This window comes from Pan paniscus, chromosome 2 (genome assembly GCF_029289425.2).
Source record: "Pan paniscus chromosome 2, NHGRI_mPanPan1-v2.0_pri, whole genome shotgun sequence".
NCBI lineage: Eukaryota > Metazoa > Chordata > Mammalia > Primates > Hominidae > Pan > Pan paniscus.
In genome coordinates, this window is record NC_085926.1 from 98,760,631 (window position 1) to 98,778,159 (window position 17,529).

At 37.4% G+C, this 17,529-nt stretch overlaps 1 protein-coding gene across 7 annotated transcripts in view; it reads right to left on the bottom strand.

Annotated features, from left to right (window-relative positions):
* Window positions 1-17,529, bottom strand: part of ABI3BP (ABI family member 3 binding protein) — a 244,470-nt gene that overhangs the window by 70,968 nt on the left and 155,973 nt on the right. For 5 of the 7 annotated variants that reach the window (XM_034957020.3, XM_034957021.3, XM_034957019.3 and 2 more), the window contains 13 exons: window positions 16,751-16,798; window positions 15,228-15,287; window positions 14,311-14,400; window positions 12,753-12,785; window positions 11,891-11,977; window positions 10,205-10,261; window positions 9,239-9,322; window positions 8,048-8,107; window positions 5,442-5,501; window positions 4,516-4,599; window positions 3,119-3,175; window positions 2,249-2,332; window positions 706-765 (listed from right to left, as the gene is read on the bottom strand). The exons of the other annotated variants lie outside the window; for them this stretch is intronic. In XM_034957020.3, the coding sequence (XP_034812911.2) occupies window positions 706-765; window positions 2,249-2,332; window positions 3,119-3,175; window positions 4,516-4,599; window positions 5,442-5,501; window positions 8,048-8,107; window positions 9,239-9,322; window positions 10,205-10,261; window positions 11,891-11,977; window positions 12,753-12,785; window positions 14,311-14,400; window positions 15,228-15,287; window positions 16,751-16,798 (864 nt within the window). The remainder of the gene's footprint in view (window positions 1-705; window positions 766-2,248; window positions 2,333-3,118; window positions 3,176-4,515; window positions 4,600-5,441; window positions 5,502-8,047; window positions 8,108-9,238; window positions 9,323-10,204; window positions 10,262-11,890; window positions 11,978-12,752; window positions 12,786-14,310; window positions 14,401-15,227; window positions 15,288-16,750; window positions 16,799-17,529) is intronic. 7 annotated transcript variants of the gene reach the window in all.

Consider the following 17,529-nt stretch of genomic DNA (forward strand, 5'->3'; position numbering starts at 1 on the left):
TTGAGATCTCTTAAAACTTACTAGATTTTCTCATATTTCAGGAAATCTGTCTTTTTAAATTTTTAATTAGCAACATTCACTATTATAATAGTATGTCTCCTTTTACAATTGAAGAAAGTTGATTGGGAGGAAGTGTCACATTCTAAAATGAAATTGCTAAATTAAGAAGTGAAGAATAGTCAATAGGACTCACCAAATAAAAAGGTCAAGAGTCACTGCTAAAATATAGTGGTGGTGGTCAGTTATAAGTTCTTTGACAATTAGTAAAATAAGACCACATAACTAATGAAAATGTCAATCAGAGAATATCACATAGATAGCAAAAATAAATGAGTAAATAGAACTTTAGATTCATAAAGAAACTCTCTGGTATCACAATCATGTTAGAATCAAGAAAACTGCATTTTAAAGTCACCTTTAACAAAAAAATTGGTTAAAAAACACACTGGATGACAAAATAATTTCAGATGGTTACATACCCAAAACATAGACTGAGTTAGGTTCATGCATGGCTCTTTTAAAAACAAAGGGTGATTTGTTTTAAGAGTCAGAATTTTCAATACTTTTAGGATGAAGAATATGATGGAATGAAACAGAGAATGACGATGTAGTCTTGAAAAGCATAAGAATCTGCGGCTATGATGATGGAATGGGTTTGACGATGAGAAGGAAGAACACTTAATGAGGATTGCAACGTGCTATTACCTTGTGTTGTCACCCAAGTCTCAGTTCTGAGTGTAACAGGTTTGAGCTCCGCAGTAGGAACTGACCAAAAGCATTAAAATTAACCAAATGATTATTTTAAATGAATGTAAACTCAAAACTTTTCTTCAAAAATGAGTCTTACTAGTATAATACAGCTTATAGAATTATATAGCAACCTTTAAAAACTGTTAAAACTAAAAAAGTAGACAGTTGATTTCCTAAAATTTGACTATACCTAACTCAGGTACCTATTTCCTTATTCCTCATTCTCTGGTTATCTAATTAATAATACAAAATGGACTATGTAGGTATTGCTAAGAACTCATCTTTGGAAAGAGATGGAGGCCTTAGCATGATGAATTGAGTAGGATATTCCTCCATTCTGAGCAAAGAAAGAACATGCCTTCATGTGGAAAGAACAGCTTGCTGATGTCTACTAGATCAAATCTCAACTGCTCCATCAAGGACCTAGGCATCTCCGCCATGGGTATCCATGGTCCTAGTGAGATTCAGAAGGGATTTGCCTGTCATCTTGAAGTAAGACTTCTGTTGTTTTTTTTTTTTTTTTTTTTTTTGAGATGGAGTCTTGCTCTGTCACCAAGGCTGGAGTGCAGTGGCGCGATCTCGGCTCACTGCAACCTCCACCTCCTGGGGTTCAAGCAATTCTCTGCCTTAGCCTCCTGAGTAGCTGGGATTACAGGCACCCACCACCATGCCCAGCTAATTTTTGTATTTTTAGTAGAGACAGGGTTTCACCATCTTGGCCAGGCTGGTCTTGAACTCCTGACCTCATGATCCACCCGCCTCTGCCTCCCAAAGTGCTAGGATTACAGGTGTGAGCCACCGCACCCAGCAAAGTAAGACATCTTTATATCAGTTGTCCAGTTAGACTGTCTCTTCTGGTTGGTCTCTACTTGTGTCTTTTCCTTTTGATTTTATTCTTCCCACCCTTCTACTCATCCCTGTGCCTTGGTGATTTCAAGGCTCCATTTCTCCTTAATCTATATTTCCCTGCTCCAAATATTTACACACCAAGCACATCTTGTTGATAGCACTCCAAAACCAGTCTTGTATTTGCACAGATACTGCCCCATACCATCTTTTACTTTATTTACAAAGGAAAGGCTTCTGTTCTCAACTGTCTTACAGGTTTGAGGATCAAAATGCATCTCTGACATCTGATGTAGACCCCAAATGTGCTAATATGATTGGGAGGATATCTAAGGCACTTAATGTTTGTTGACTTGAGCTGAATATGTCTAATTTTTCTAAAGAAGTTTTATTTTTAAGAGATAAATGGAAGTTAATAAAATGCACAGTGCCAGAGAAGACTGCACAAAGGAAGCATGAGGCATTCACAGTTGCTTCACAGATCTCCTAACAGTGTTTCTCTTACATCTTCACAGTGGGATCTGCTGCTGACGATGAGTTGTAGCTTCCCTCTCACAGGGGCCTATTGGTTACTCCCAACCACTGGGATTACTCTTGAGACCCCGCTGGCTTAGGCTGCAGGGACTCTTTAAACCAGGAACACATAGTTTACCTGGTTTGGATTCAGGTGCTTCAGGACGTGGTGTGGTTTTTTTTCTGAGACGTGGACGACGTGTCCGTTGTGATGTTTTGGAAGCTGAAGGAAGAAGTTCTTGGGTTACAACATAACTACATTATCTATGATTCTGGAAGCTGTGTGAGGTAAAAAAACATGACTCTACTGCTTGATAGATATTTGCCTTTTAGTTCGAGATTTTTGTCACATGCATTCCTCCTTACAGATCTTTTATCATAGAAAGCTCCTTAAGACAAAAATCACTTTTTAATTTGAGAAATAAAGATTAGAAATTTTAATGAAAATCTCATAGGGTAGCTTTACTGGGTACCAAAAAGGTTAAGTACTATTGCCAAATTTTAATGGATAACGAAGGACAGTTCCACTAAATCTGAGATTTACAACTTACTCTTTCAATTTTTGGCACATATTCTATAGAGCTCTTAAAATCTGAACATATTATGACCTTATTAGAGACAAAACAATAAATATCTATGCAAATAGAAAAAAGGGTAGAAATTCAGATGTACAATGGGTCCTCTGGCTTTATAAGAGTTAATAGCCTTATCTGTCCAGGAAGGAGTTAGAAACCCACTAATATGTTTGAAACATAGCTTTATCACAAACACTGTTTAAACAAAACACAGAATAACATGACAATTTCAAGCAGATTATATGGCATATAAATGTCCTCAAGTAGATTCATGCATGACTGCTTCTCTTTAAAACCACAGTTAAGAGTCTTCATAATTTCAAGAAGAGTTGAATGGCCATCAAGAATGACACTGTTGTCTCAAGAAACAAATTGAAACTCTAGGTTTGACAATAAGCAAAAGAAGCTTGTCGAAAACACTGTATCAACGTTACCTAATGTTGTTGAGGCCTCAGGTCTAAGAGTGACAGGTTCTAGGACTGTAGCAGGAACTGACCAAAACAACATGTAAATCAAAGAGATTTTTAAACATATGAGAAGTTAGAACACTCACATGCAAACAAATTTTACTGGTATGTCAGTTCTTCCAGAGAAACAAAAAAAAATTAACTTCTTAACTGAGGGAAAGAATGTGTTTGTTCATTGATGATTTGGCCAAACTATAGGCATGGTGAGTCTCAGGCTTAGCTGTTGAACTATCTTGAGTAGGTTAAAGAAGTCAACATGAAATTCTATTATGTTTTTAACTAATGAATTCTGATATGGAAAACTGCACTGGAAAACATTTTAATGCATTTATCTCACGTATACTTAGAAATTGTCTTAAAAGATACAATTACTCTGTACTTCTGAATATTAGTGCTTATTACATATAAGTAAACATGGATACAAGAGACAGTTCATATGTTTGATACCGACATAAAAAATTAATCATTGAAGTGGACTATGTTCATCTTGCCAAGAACTCATCTATACACAGAGTTTGAGACCTCTGTCCAAACCATGACACCTAAGAGAACAGGGTGGTCACTCAGCCTGTAATAATCGGTAGAGCATCTGTCTGCCCTCAGCCCAGAATAAGTGGAAATCAAAGACTTTTGATGTCTCTGTATCAAATCTAAGCTTCTGAATCAGGTCCTCAAAATCCTTCTTCATCTGGCTTGATGTACCCTTCCAAATTCGCCATCATCAACAGTCGTATATGACCATCTAGAAGGAGTCCATCTAGACTGGACTGCCTTTCTAGCGGACCCAACACATGTGGTCCTTCTGCCCTAGTTCATTCTTCCCTCCATTCATCCAAATCCTCAGTGGGCCCAAGGTCCAAGTCCAGCCCACCTCGATCTTATCTTTTGAGATAAAACACAAAGATCATTGCTTTATATTTGTGTCAGGCAAACATATCTTCAACTCCACACTTTCTGCAGTAAAATAACTCTCCTAAAGCTGACATATCACCCATGGTTGCCAGCGTGGGAACGGGAATATGCAAGGCACTTACGATTATGTTTTCTTGAACCGAATATGTTGGCTCTGCTAAAGAAGTTCTACCTTTAAGATGTGAATGGAATTTGACAGTAAGAAATATACTAACTATGTGGTTTCAAAGAAAAGTCTCACATAGAAATAATAAGATATGCTGGCATCAGTTGGGTCTCACCCACACATTATTCTCCTTGAAAGCTGAGCAGAGGAGATGGTACTGATGATGCCTCATGCCCTCGTGCTTAGGGAGAATAAGACCTGTTGCTGCTCAGCATTGGCACTGCTTCAGTCCCCACTGCGACAGGCTGCCAGGGATCACCCTTAAACCAAGGAATCACAGATTTACCGGGTTTGGTCTCAGGTGCCTGAGGGCTCGGTGTAGTTTTAGGTCTGGGACGTGGAGGGCGGGTTCTTTTTGATGTTTTGGTAGCTGAAGGAAGAAAAAGCCTTGTGTTACTCTAGGTCTTATGATTCTGGATACTGAGGAAAGGTTTTTCCAAAGCTTGTCAGATCTCCTATAGTTCCAGAAACTTTAGTTGTTTTTAGTTTTACTTTTTCATTCCTTTTATAACGATGTGTCATTTTATCATTGATGGTACTTTTCAGGCAAATTCATGTATACAGTCGAGTTGCTCACTCAAGGAGTGAAGATTAGCACTTGTATTGAGAAACTTATAGAACTTCCTTGCTGGGGGAAAAAAATGATTGGGGCAGAGTACTCAATGAGAAGGGATAGGAAGTTAGGGTCACATTAAGGAAGAGGCTTATAATTTAAGATTTCAGACTTCGGTAATTCCCTAGTTGTCAAACTAGTAATAAAACAACATTACTTAAAGCACTAATAAAGAAAGAAACATACTGGGCATTTTTTTTTTTTTAATCTAGAAACTCAGATGTGCAAAGGAAAGTAAGAATAGCCATTATTGCCGATCAGCTTAGATAAGAAATAGATCCCAATTTGTTTTAAACTCAATGTTAATATAGAACTCAGCAAATGAAGCACAGGATGACATGATAATTTCAAATGTGCCACATGGCAGGTAAATATTTTGAGTTAAGCTCATGCCTGGCTCTCATAAAAACAGCAGGAAACTTGTTTTTAGGAGGCTTCAGTATTCTTCAGATGATAGAAATAGTTGAATGGTCACAGGCAGTGATGTTTGCTATTTTGTAGAGGAAGACATGCCATGTTACAGGGATGAAGACTGAATGGACTGTACAACAAGCAGCAAAAGCACTTGGCAAACAGCCAGGTAATTGTAGGGTCGTTACCTAAGGTTGTTGCAGGGATCTCAGTTCTAAAAGTAACAGGCTCGAGGTCTGTAACAGGAACTGAAGTAATAAGATAAACAAAAGAGATGGTAAAAAAATGTGTGGGAGCTATAGTATTCACATCAAAACGTATCTTGCTTGTGTAACACTGCCTCTAGGATAATTAAACATTTCTGGGAAGGGCATTAGGACTGAATTATATTTCCACCCCTCACCCCCAACATATCAAATTCATATGTCAAAGCCCTAATCCTCATAGTGAGACCTTTAAAGAGATAATTAAGGTTAAATGAGGTCATAAAGGTAGAACTCTACTTCAACAGGACTGATGGACTCATACTAAAGAGAGACATGAGCTGCACACACAGAGGAAAGGCCATGTGAGGATACAGTGAGAAGGTGGCCATCTGCAAGACAAGGAGAGAGGCCTCAAGAGAAACCACACTTGCAGACACATTGATCTTGGACTTCCAGCCTCCAGAGTTGTGAGAAATAGACTTCTGTTATTTAAGTCACCTAATTTATACTGCTTTGTAATGGCAGCTCTTTTTCAAATGGAAATTAATTTTTTTTGTCTAGACTTGGCTGAACTATATCAAGTACACCATCTCATGAGACGGTCATCATCTTTGGTCGCTGTTTAGCACTACATGAGGCAAACAATTCCTGTAGTTATGGTGTTTATCTGAATATAATATGGAAGACTTTAGGATGTTTTAAGGCATTTACTTAAATATGTTTCTAATAATTCTCAAGAAGCACGTGAAAAACTAATTTGCACTTTAGTGATGCTGAATAAAGAAAACATGTACTATATGTTTATCAAATTATGGTTGCAGAAAAAGTGATGAAATATCCAAATGGTCATCACACAAATAACTAAATATGACTGATGATCTTGCTGGGAACTCCACTTTGGAAAGAACTTTTCACTTCTGTCCAAACAAAAGCACTCAAGAGGCTGGGTAAGGGGTGGCCACTCAGTCCGTGGCATCCAGTAAATTATTGTCTATACTTAGCAGAGGGAAAACATGATCTAGTGTGGAAGAAAGACTTTTGATGCTCATGAGAACAATGTCAGACTCAATGAATGAGACATTCAAGCCCTCCGTCCACTTTCCACGGTGTCATCCAAATGCAGAATTACCAACAAAAATATTTTGGCTGACCCTAGAAGCAGGATCTCTGCCCTTTCTGGTCGCCTCTATTTATATCCAATTTTTTCATCTTTGTTCATTCTTACCTTCCTATTTGTGCAAATTGTGATGTGACTTCAAGACCCAAATTCTTTCCTGGCTCTGTTGAAACCCAAATTCATTTTTTACTTTAAGACCCTACAATAAGTCTAACACTTAACATTTATATTCCCAAGAAAAATCTTTAATTTGCAAAAACACCCTGGCTTATTCTCATTCTCTAGGCTTTTCGCGTGGGAAGTTTTTGTGTTCAACTAGCCTGCACACTGCGAAGTAAAACATGTCTTCTACTACAAAAAGGGAAGATCCTGCAGGTCTCTTCTAAACTGACTCCTTGTCAACCATGAGGGGGTAACAACCCTCTGGACGCCCTCACTAAGGGGTATGTGAGTCTATTATTTCTATCAGTGACAGGCTCCTAAGCTCCATAAACCAAAGACCCTATACTTATCTGGTATAGTCTCAAGAGTAGCCAGACAAGGAGTGGTATTAAGTTTGTGCTGTGCATGATATGTTCAATGGAAGGTTTTTGGAGGTAGAAAAAGATAACCTTTAGTTATTTTAAATCTTATGCTTCTGCACATCATAGACTTAAAAAAAATCTTTAGCTTTTCCAAAGCTTGGTAGATTTTCCTGAACTTCAGAAAATATATCTTTCTAATGCAAAAATTTTGCTCCTACTATACTTTATCTTCTTCTGTTATTTAAGATACTTCAATAACAAATTTTCAAAGATGCAAATTTGACAGATTAAATAAATTTATTAATTCAGATACTTAGGATTAATATGTTTATCACATTCTGTAGAGTGCCCCGCCTGGATTAAAAAGGTTATAAATCATCCAGATTATGATGGAGACTAGGGGGAATGCAATTTATACTAAGGATACAGTTTATTATTTAAATCTACTAGCCTTGATCACATTATCTGTTGATTAATTCACTAAAAATATTACTCATACATTAACAAAATAACAAAAATAACAGGCAGATTAAAAAGGTAGATGTTTGGGAATGGCTGCAAGTGGGATAAAAAAACAAACAAAAATATAAACCCCCCAAAAAGGAAAAAAATAAAAAGGGAGGTGTATAAGGGATATATTAAACTTCTGTGTTACAGCCTGGTTAGCGTAGATCAGGTCAGAACCTCGCGAGAATATGTCATATCTCCCTTAATAGAGAACTCTGGTTAAGCCAAAAACAAAATGATATGATAAACATTTTAAGTTACAGACCAGGAAAGATCCCAAACTAGATTCAGATGTAGCTCTCTTATGAGCAAGAGGCAACTTGTTTTATGCATGTTCAACCGTTACAAAACCAAAAATGTAATTGAATGGCAATATACAGTGGAATAAGCTTGACAGTGAGCAGAAAAAGCACTTGCTGAAGATCAAAAAGTGGCATTACCGAATGTTGTCCCTGGAGCCTCTTTTATAGGAGAAACTGGTTCAAAGATTGTAGCAGGAACTGGCCAAAAATAATAAAAATAAAACACCAACAAAACATTAAAAATTTATAAAAACTCAGAACATTCAAAAAGAATTTTACCAGGTCATGACGTATCTGTCCAGAGCACGAAGCAAACACAATTAGCCTCCTGAGCTGGGAGAAAATGACACCTCTGTCCTTGGGTACCAATTCATCTCTTAGGAAGAATGGCCATTTACTTTGTAGTCAGATAATTCAGATAACGGTCCATGTGAAGTGTCCCAGGAGTTTTTCTCATTCTTTGGTGATCTGAACCTAACTAATAGAGCATAGTAGACCATACACATTTTGCTGAAAACTCATCTTTGGAACAAGACCATGAGCTTTGTCCAACGTGAGTACCAAAGAGGACAAGAAGAGGGCCAGCCCCTCAGTCTGTGGTATACAGCTGGGCAACACCCAGAGAAAGCCTGACTGCACAGGGATGCAGATGATTCCTACCTAAAATCCAAACTCCTCAGGCCAGCATTCAAGACCCCTTCTCACTTAGCTGCAGACACCTCAACGAAATGTTCTGATCAACACCTAGAAGCCTGACAGCCTCCAGTGGTCAGAGAAACTGCCTCCTCAGGCTGGTTTCCATACATTCCCTGCCTTTCTGAATTTCTCTATTACTCTTCCCCTGATTTTCCCCTGAGAATGATTTTTCTGTTTTTAAGTGGTTGTAAAAAAAAAAAAAAAAAAAAAAAAAAGAAGAAGAAAATACTACAGGGACTATATGGCCCAGAAAACCTAGAAAATTTACTATCTGGCTCTGTCTAGAAAATGTTTGCCAACTCCTGCCTTAGATCCTTATTTGTGACTTACGTGACTCCTATAGTTAACAAGAAATAATCTCCCAGTTGCATGAACATATGTTCCTTCTCTGGCTGTTTCACTTTATCATATATTCAACATTGAAAGGATGAAGAGAATTGAATGAGAAATAAATTAAATAGATGCTGAGAGAGAAGCATAAGGAATTTGGCTACCACGTCATCTCCCCAGCCCTGTTCCTCATTGCCTAGTCTGATGTGGAATCAGCTGCTGACCATGCCCAGCTACTTCATTCTCTTTGGGTCCCACTGGGGTGGGCTGTTAGGATTCCTCAAGCATGACCTACAAATTTACCCAGTTCAGTCTGAAGCTCTTCGGGACTCAGTGTGGTTTTAGGTTTGGGATGTGGACGACGAGTTCGTTGAGGCACTTTGGGAGCTAAAGGAAGAAAACTTCAGGTTAATACAGCGTGTTTGGTTCCGGAAGCTGTGGATAAGATTATACTTGTTATAATTTCTTGACTTCCAAGAAATGTTTCTTTTGGGTTTGAAATATTTGCCCCTATTTCAATACAGTGTCTCTTTTTATCATGTAGCTTTTTCTGAAGAATAAAAATCACATAGAAATATGAGTTTATTGATGATATTTCAAGGAGCTTCTCACAGGGATTCCTGAATGAAGAACAAGTTCTAAAACCTTGCTGAGTTATGGCGGTGATGGGGGTAGGTATAGGGTGATTTTATATTTGTGATGGTACTTACAATTTAAATTTACCAACCTTGGGCATATTTTACTCTTTACTTGGGAAAATTTTACTCTTTACTGAAACAAGAACACACCCTTACCCCAAATGGCTATATACATACATACATACATACATATATATATATATATATATATATATATATATAATGCAGATAGTAAAAATGTAGAAATTAAGATCTGCAAGAGAACTATGTCACACCGTAATAGCTGTGCCGATTTACTCAGCCTAGATCAGGGACAAACACCTTCACCTCCACCCTCCAGTGATATATTTGAAACTTAGTAACAAAGAATGTGGTTAAAATGTTATGTGGGGGCAAGATGTGGGTAATTCAAAGTCATTACATTGCAATATATAAACCGACCCTAAGTTCACGCTTGGATCTTTTACCAACAAGAAATTGTTTTAATACTCTTATACATATTAAGAAGTAATGAATGATAGAGGATAACACAGAAGCCTTGTGAAGTGGGAGAAGCTGTGGTTATGATGGTGATGAATGGGTTTGAAATGAGCAGGAGAGGCAGATGTTGATGGACATAATGTGCCATTACCTGCTGTTGTCACTGAAGCCTCAGTTCTAAGAACTGGTTCGAGGATTGTGGCAGGAACTGATCAAAAGTAATAAAAGAAATCAAAGAGATTTTGTGAATGCATGAAATGTTGGAACATTCATCTTACCACCAAAAATCAGATTTCTAAGGCTGCAAAATTAATTCTTAATATCATAACTCAAAAGAAAGTGGCTGTATTTTTTTCCTTTGAATATTTCTCCAAACTTTAATCAGGTACTCGTTTGACTCAGAAGACAGTCAGCAATAGCCTTTGGACTTCGCTGAGCATCTCACTGAGGTCAATAGTAAGATCTTCTTGTTGGTTAACCATGATTCAAATGAACACTAGAAAATCTGGCTAGTCATTTTCTTAGAAAAAGATATGGTAAAGACTAGAACTTTTGTGGAAGCCAAAAAACCAAAGAGCACTCATTATAAGCAGTAATCAATAATGATAGATAGAATAAACATTTACATTTGAAAGCAAACACAGTGTAGCAGAGAGCCCCTATGGTGATCCCCAGTGGTTTCTGCCCCTGGTGTTAACACCTTTGTGTCATCTCTTCCCCTTGAGTGTGTGCTGGATCTCTGACATCTTTTTAACCAATAAAATGAGGCAAAGGTGATGGGTGTCACTCTGTTGAATAGGTGCATGTGCTGGGGGTGTGTCTGCCATGCTAGCACAAGGGAGAGAGAGACAGGGAGGGAAAGAGAGACGATGAGGAGGAGAGGATGGATTATATAAAGGTGTTAACTCCAGGAGCAGGGAATCACTGGGAGGTTGCCCTAGAGTTTGTGCACCACACATATTAACAGCCAAAAGGAAGTTGAGACTACACTCATTAAGAGACTAAGTCTTTAGTAAGTACAGCTTTACTTAACATAAGTAGCTGAAGAACCAACTCTCAGTTTTTGGTATCATTGGGCTGGGTATCTTCAGTTCTAAGAACAGAAAAAGCATGATCTTGTGCAGAAGTAGGGATCATTGAAGCCCCCTAGATCAAATTTAAGCTCTTGAGTAGACATCCCAGCCCCCTTTAATTCATCACTGAACAGGAGGGTATCAACGAGTTATCCTCTGTCTGGTGAGCCAACTTCAACACATTCCCTGCTTATCAGCCTCTGTTCCCTCATCCCTCTACTCATCCAGTTTCTATGCTGGTTTCTAATTATCCTGGACATTTTCCTCCTCTAAATATTTGCCATGCTTCTAGGAGGTGGCATTTATACAATGCAATAAATTATATTTGCATAAACATGCTGCCTCATATTCGTTTCTAACTGGTTATGCAGGAACAGCTTTTGTTTACAACTACAGTGTAAACTGATTGGGAAAGAAAACATTCTTCCCACTTCTGATGTATGGACTAATATGGCTTTGGGGAATTAGAAGGGACTTAATAAAAATAGTTGATTTAAATGATTGTGCTGGCTCAATACTGAGCAGCTTTATCTTTAAGACAGGAATGAAATAAAAGAGCAAGAAGAGTAAATAATCATCAGCAGAGAAGATCCCTATAAAGGAAGCAAGAGATGCTAAGCTATTCATGTTCTCCTCACTAACCAGTAGCTTTTACTCTTAAGAGATATATAGGGCACAACACAATAGATTATATGTACATAGAACTTACAGTCCCAATCGTGGTAGACTGCTTGGATTTTACAAAACAGAAACTACATATTTACCCAGTTTAGTCTGAGGTACTTCTGGATGGGGCGTGGTTTTAGGTTTGGGATGTGGACGACGGGTTCTTTTTGTTGTTGTTGTTGGAGCTGAAGGAAGAAAATTTAGGATTAATATGGTGCTGATGGCTCCATTCACTGTGAATAGGATGACATAGCTCTAAGTTTTAAAATACTTGTTAGAGTTTGAGTTGACAGAACTTTGTCATTTTGGTTTGAAATTTTCTCCTTCAGTATCTTAACAGGTTTTCTTTGATAACTGAAAGTTCTCCAGAGACAAATATTGTACATACAATTACATTTAAGAAACAAACATTAGAAACTATCATTATTTTCTTGAAAGTGTCCCTAACCCAAATCACTGCTTAACTCTGATGGTGTGAGAGAGGTTCTAACCAACCCTACACTATTCACTTATAATTTAAGATAACTAGGCTTGGGCAAATTTTCCACTTGGTAATTTACTAGACTAAGTATATAAAATTCACAGAAACATCAATAAAGCAAAAAAAAATTACATACAACTTGAAAAACAGAAAGGTGCATAAAGAAACTTCATGATATCATTTGATACAACGTTGGTGCTCTAAATAAGGAATATATGGGGAATTGTAGTTGGATCTTGGCTCTAAGAGTATTGTTCAGAGACTCAGACATGACACAGTTTCAAGCTGGGCTATGGAGCAGAGAGCTGTCTTGAATTAAGTCATTGCATATTTCTTTAAAAAGCAAGCTTTCCATATTTTGAGATGAATACTGTAATGAGATGACAACAAAAGATGGTACAATAGCCTATATAGCACCATAGCAAAATCTGACAATGAGTAAGAAAAAGCACTTGCTGAAGGACATAGAGAGTCATTACCTGAAGATGTCCCAGGAGTAATAGGTCCAAAGTCTGTAGCAAGAAATGATCAAAAGCAATTTTAAAAAGAAATAAATGTTAAACACACGAGAAAAGCCATCATTCTCTTGAAAAGTGAACTTTACCATTATAGCGTTGGTTCTATAGCCACAAAGCAAACATTTTGAAGTTCTCAAGTGAGGGTACATATTTATTTGCTTTTATGAAACACATATAACCTTAGCATCTGTAACACGGTTAACTACCAGTTTTTCTTATTTTTATATTATCTGATGATATAGTAGAAAACACTGCTTAGAAAAATCTTAGGACATCTAATAATGTTATGTTTAAAAATTAGGAAAAACTAATGTGAAAGTGTAGTTACACTATGAACTGGAAAACAAAGCCCTAGTTCATGATAGATGCAATTACTGATGTGTTTAAGCAGATACACTGATGAATGACTAAAACAGATAATGCTGTTCTTTGTTGAGAGTGCACTTTGGAAAAAGACCAAGACCTCTGTTCAAACAAAGGCATACAAAGAACCAGATATAGAGGGTCATTCAATCCATCAAACTTGTTAGTGCATCTCTTTGTTATCAGGAGAGAAAAGGCCTGACCTCTAGGTTAGGAGAGCGTGCTGGAGCCAATTGGCTCAAATCCAATCATCGAAGTCAGGCATTCGAAGTGCTCTTTGTAGACCCATCAAAAGCAGCATTACTGTCCAACTAAAAGAACTTTGCCTTTCTTACAATCAGGTGGCACTTGCAGTTCCTATCCTTCCAATGTCACCCTCACACGACACCTTCCTGCCTCTGTTTATATGATTCCTACCCATCCACCAATAAATCTACAGGCTCTACAAATTTCAAGGTCCACAAGATGAGCTCTTGCTCCATTGCCTGGGCTACAGTGCAAGGGTGCAATTGTAGCTCACTGCAGTCTCGACTTCCTGGGCTCAAGCGATCCTCCCACCTCATTCACCCAAGTAGTTAGGACTACAGGTGCACATCACCGTATCTGGCTAGTTTTTCTTAAATTTTTTGTAGAAATGGAGTTCTCCCTAAAGGTTCACATTACACTTATCAGCCCACAGATGTTTTGCTTCTCTAAGAATTAACGATGTGCCTAACAGTTGGTAAAATTTAATAAATATTTGCTTTTCCTCACATTCCTGTATATCTATTATGAAGAGTCTCACACAGGTAAGTCATTTGTTTTTTCTAAAATATTCCTCACAGATACAAACGTTCAAAATGTGTGACAGGTTGAACTAAATATGCTAACTAGACACCTAATCAGGTCAGTTTTTGCTGAGCTGAGGAATCAAAGAGAAAAATGTAATTGAATGTCAGAGAAGCAAGTAAAATTCCCAGGCACCAAGGAGGTCCTCACGCAATCAGAATGAGGAAGTCACAGGTATCGCCAGAGCACTGTGTTGGTAGCAGCTGCTTTCCATGACTTGGGCCTTCACCCCAAGGGTCAAGTGGGTTATAAAGTGGCATGTTAAACTGCCACCCCCATGCCACATCCAATGGGATGCCACAGGGACAAGGAACCACATATTATTTACCTAGTTTGGTCTGCGGTGTCTCTGGGCGTGGCGTGGTTTTATGTTTGGGACGTGGACGACGTGTTCTTGTTCGTTGTGATGTTTTTGGAGCTAAAGAAAGGAAACTGGTTATTGTAGTCATATGACTCCAGAAACCAAAGAAAGGATTACACATGGTTCTAGGTTTTCTAAAGTTTTCCTAAGTCTTGAGAAATTTGTCTCTTTGGTTTAGAATTTTCTTCTGATCATCTATATGCAAAAATATGTATTTTTGGTCTACTGACAGGTCTTTTGAGACAGATGGAATATATGTAATTTAAAAAAATAAACTGCAACTTTATTATTAGTTGCTGGTATAGGATTTTCAAAGAGGGCCCAGACCCAAGGGAAGTCAGACATAGGCACGTAGATATCACATCAGAGAGGGACCCAGGCCTGCCTGCTTTTGGGAGAGCGTACTAAGAAATTACTTGGCTCAGACACACATTCCATTACAAGTTATTAGTATAAACACATTTTGTTTTCTAAAATAGTTGGTAGACAATAAAAATTCTCTGTATATCTTAAAACAACAGAAAGTAAGATGCCCACAGAATTATAATTGATATTTATCAGGCAGACATTCCTAATTGTATTTGAAATTCAGTTTTAACATAGAACACTACTGGAGCAGAATCACAGGCTCTGTCAAGCATTAATAAAGCTGGATAATATGGGAAAAATGGGACACAGACGCTGTTCACTAGTGGCGTATGGGCTTATAACCAAATAACTTGTTTTAAGCACTTTCAATACATTCAAAATGAAGAATATAGTTCAATGACAAGAGGATGATGAGAAAATCTTATGAAAGAAAAAACCCTTAGCCCAAATAGTGATGGAATAGTCTAGACAATGAGCAGAAAAAACTCATACTTAAAGACATAAGAGGTCATTACCTAATGTTGTCACTGTAGCCTCAGTTCTCACAGTTACAGGCTCAATGTCTGTGGTGGGAACTAACCAAAAGCAATACAATAAACAATGGAGATTAAGAAATACAGAAAAACAAAGTTATTTTGAAAATGAATCTTCTTAACCCTTTAATGTTTTAAATACATTTCTGAACTCTGGGAAAATAGTATTTGTTTTCCCCTAAGTAGCCAAACTATCATATCCATTTATTTCACAAAATACCCATACCCTTTGCATCCCTATAAGGGCAATGAAAAATATTTTTCTGTATTTCATTATCTGATTCCAACAACATAAAAAACCTGGATCCAAGAAAATCTTAGTTGTCCAATATATAATTTTAAAGTACTCTAAAAATTTGTTATAAAAGCTTCTGTTGGTATTTAAAAAGTTTTCACCACCATTATTAATTTGTTTTGAGAGTGGTAGTTGTGAGGAGAATTAGAAAGATGTTTTCAGTCTATTTACTGGAGATTTGTGAGAGTTGTGCAAAAGTCTTGCACCTTTTATTTGTAATAAATGTGATATTGCTTCTTACTCTGCCTCCTTATTCATTTATTTCAAATTGCTAATTAGGCGATAATTATTCAAGTAGAAAACAGAGATAATTGAGAAGAAGGTCTAAAAGGTAATAATACAACTTTTTGTCTAGATATAAAGGATTTCTATAACATTCTGAAATTGATTATACATAGATATAAAATTAATCAAGAATTGTAACTCTCTGGTATTAGCATCTCCATTTATCTTTCACTAAACCCAGAAGGCTAAATGTAACATTCAAACATCTCATCCTCAAAAACTCTTTAGGCATTTATAGAGAGGCTGACTTTCCCTTATTGCTCGAGACATCGTAGCACAAAGTTGGTTTAAGCCACCACTGAGAGCATCTTCAGAACTAAAGGCATATATAATAGAAGAGATGGAGGAAGTCAGGACAACAGGATGACAACAATATTTATAACTAATTGCCTTCAAACAAAACAGAGAATCCTTATTTTGTTGGGAATTTTGCATCGCAAGATGAATTTAGCAACAGAAAGATCAATTTGCATATGAATAATGTGGAACAGGAAGAAAGGACTTTTGTGAGAAAGAAACAGTTATGTACCATCATGAGCTCCTTATAAACACATTGAGGACAAACTCCAACCAGCTTTTTCATTGCTCCCCTCCCACATCCATAAATTGTACCCACAAAGAAGCAGAGGTTTCAAAAAATTTTCTGGTTTGAAAGATGGATATAGACAGAGTGACTGTGACTCAAGCAATCTGAATGTCTCTGAAGGTGATCGAAGAAAGAATAACAATTATGTGTTACAAGCTGAGCAGCAGATGTAAGGATGCCTAATGATGTTAAAAAGGCCCCTGTTGAAAATAGTGAAAATTTTTAAAAATGAAAACAAAAATGGTGAATGACAATTGTGCATATTATAGCTAATGAAAAAAGAGATGAGAGGCGCAAGCTCAGAGAAACATTGGCCAAGAAGGAAGAAAGCATCATTACCTATGGTCATTGAGGGAGCTTCAGTTTCAAATGGAACAGGCTCAGAGACTGCATCATAAAAAATAAACAGATATAAGTAATAAAAGCAAGGAAGTCTAAACTTTTGGGTGCTCATTGGTGTTTAATTCAGAGGACACAGAGTCTAGTTTATTCTAAATTAATATAAATTGCCTTCTTGATAGGCTTATTTATTATGTGAGATGCTTCTTAGCAAATTAAAATTTTATACTAATTGGAATCTTGGGAGAAAATTTCAACTGCAAAACAGTTGGATTCTGAGAACTGTTATATAAATATCTTCTTATGTGGTAGAAAATTACTCAGTTAACAGTTACTATTTAAAATGTTGGTCGGGCACGTTGGCTCATGCCTATAATCCCAGCACTTTGGGAGGCCAAGGCAGGTGGATCACCTGAGGTCAGGAGTTCAAAAGACCAGCCTGGCCAACATGGTGAAACCCCCGTCTCTACTAAAAATACAAAAATTAGCCTGGTATGGTGGTGGGTGCCTGTAGTCCCAGCTACTAAGGAGGCGTAGGCAGGAGAATCACTTGAACCTGGGAGGCAGAAGTTTCAGTGAGCCGGTTGCACCACTGTACTCCAACCTGCGTGACAGAGCAAGACTCCATCTCTAAATAAATAAATAAATAGAATAAAATAAAATGTCAATAGAGTATTTTAGAGGAAGCTAATCCCTGACTAGCAAGTCTTCTTTCCAGTTGTGCCTATAAATGAAGAACAGTGTCAGCCTTCTGTGTGTACTAACAGTGGTTACTAAAA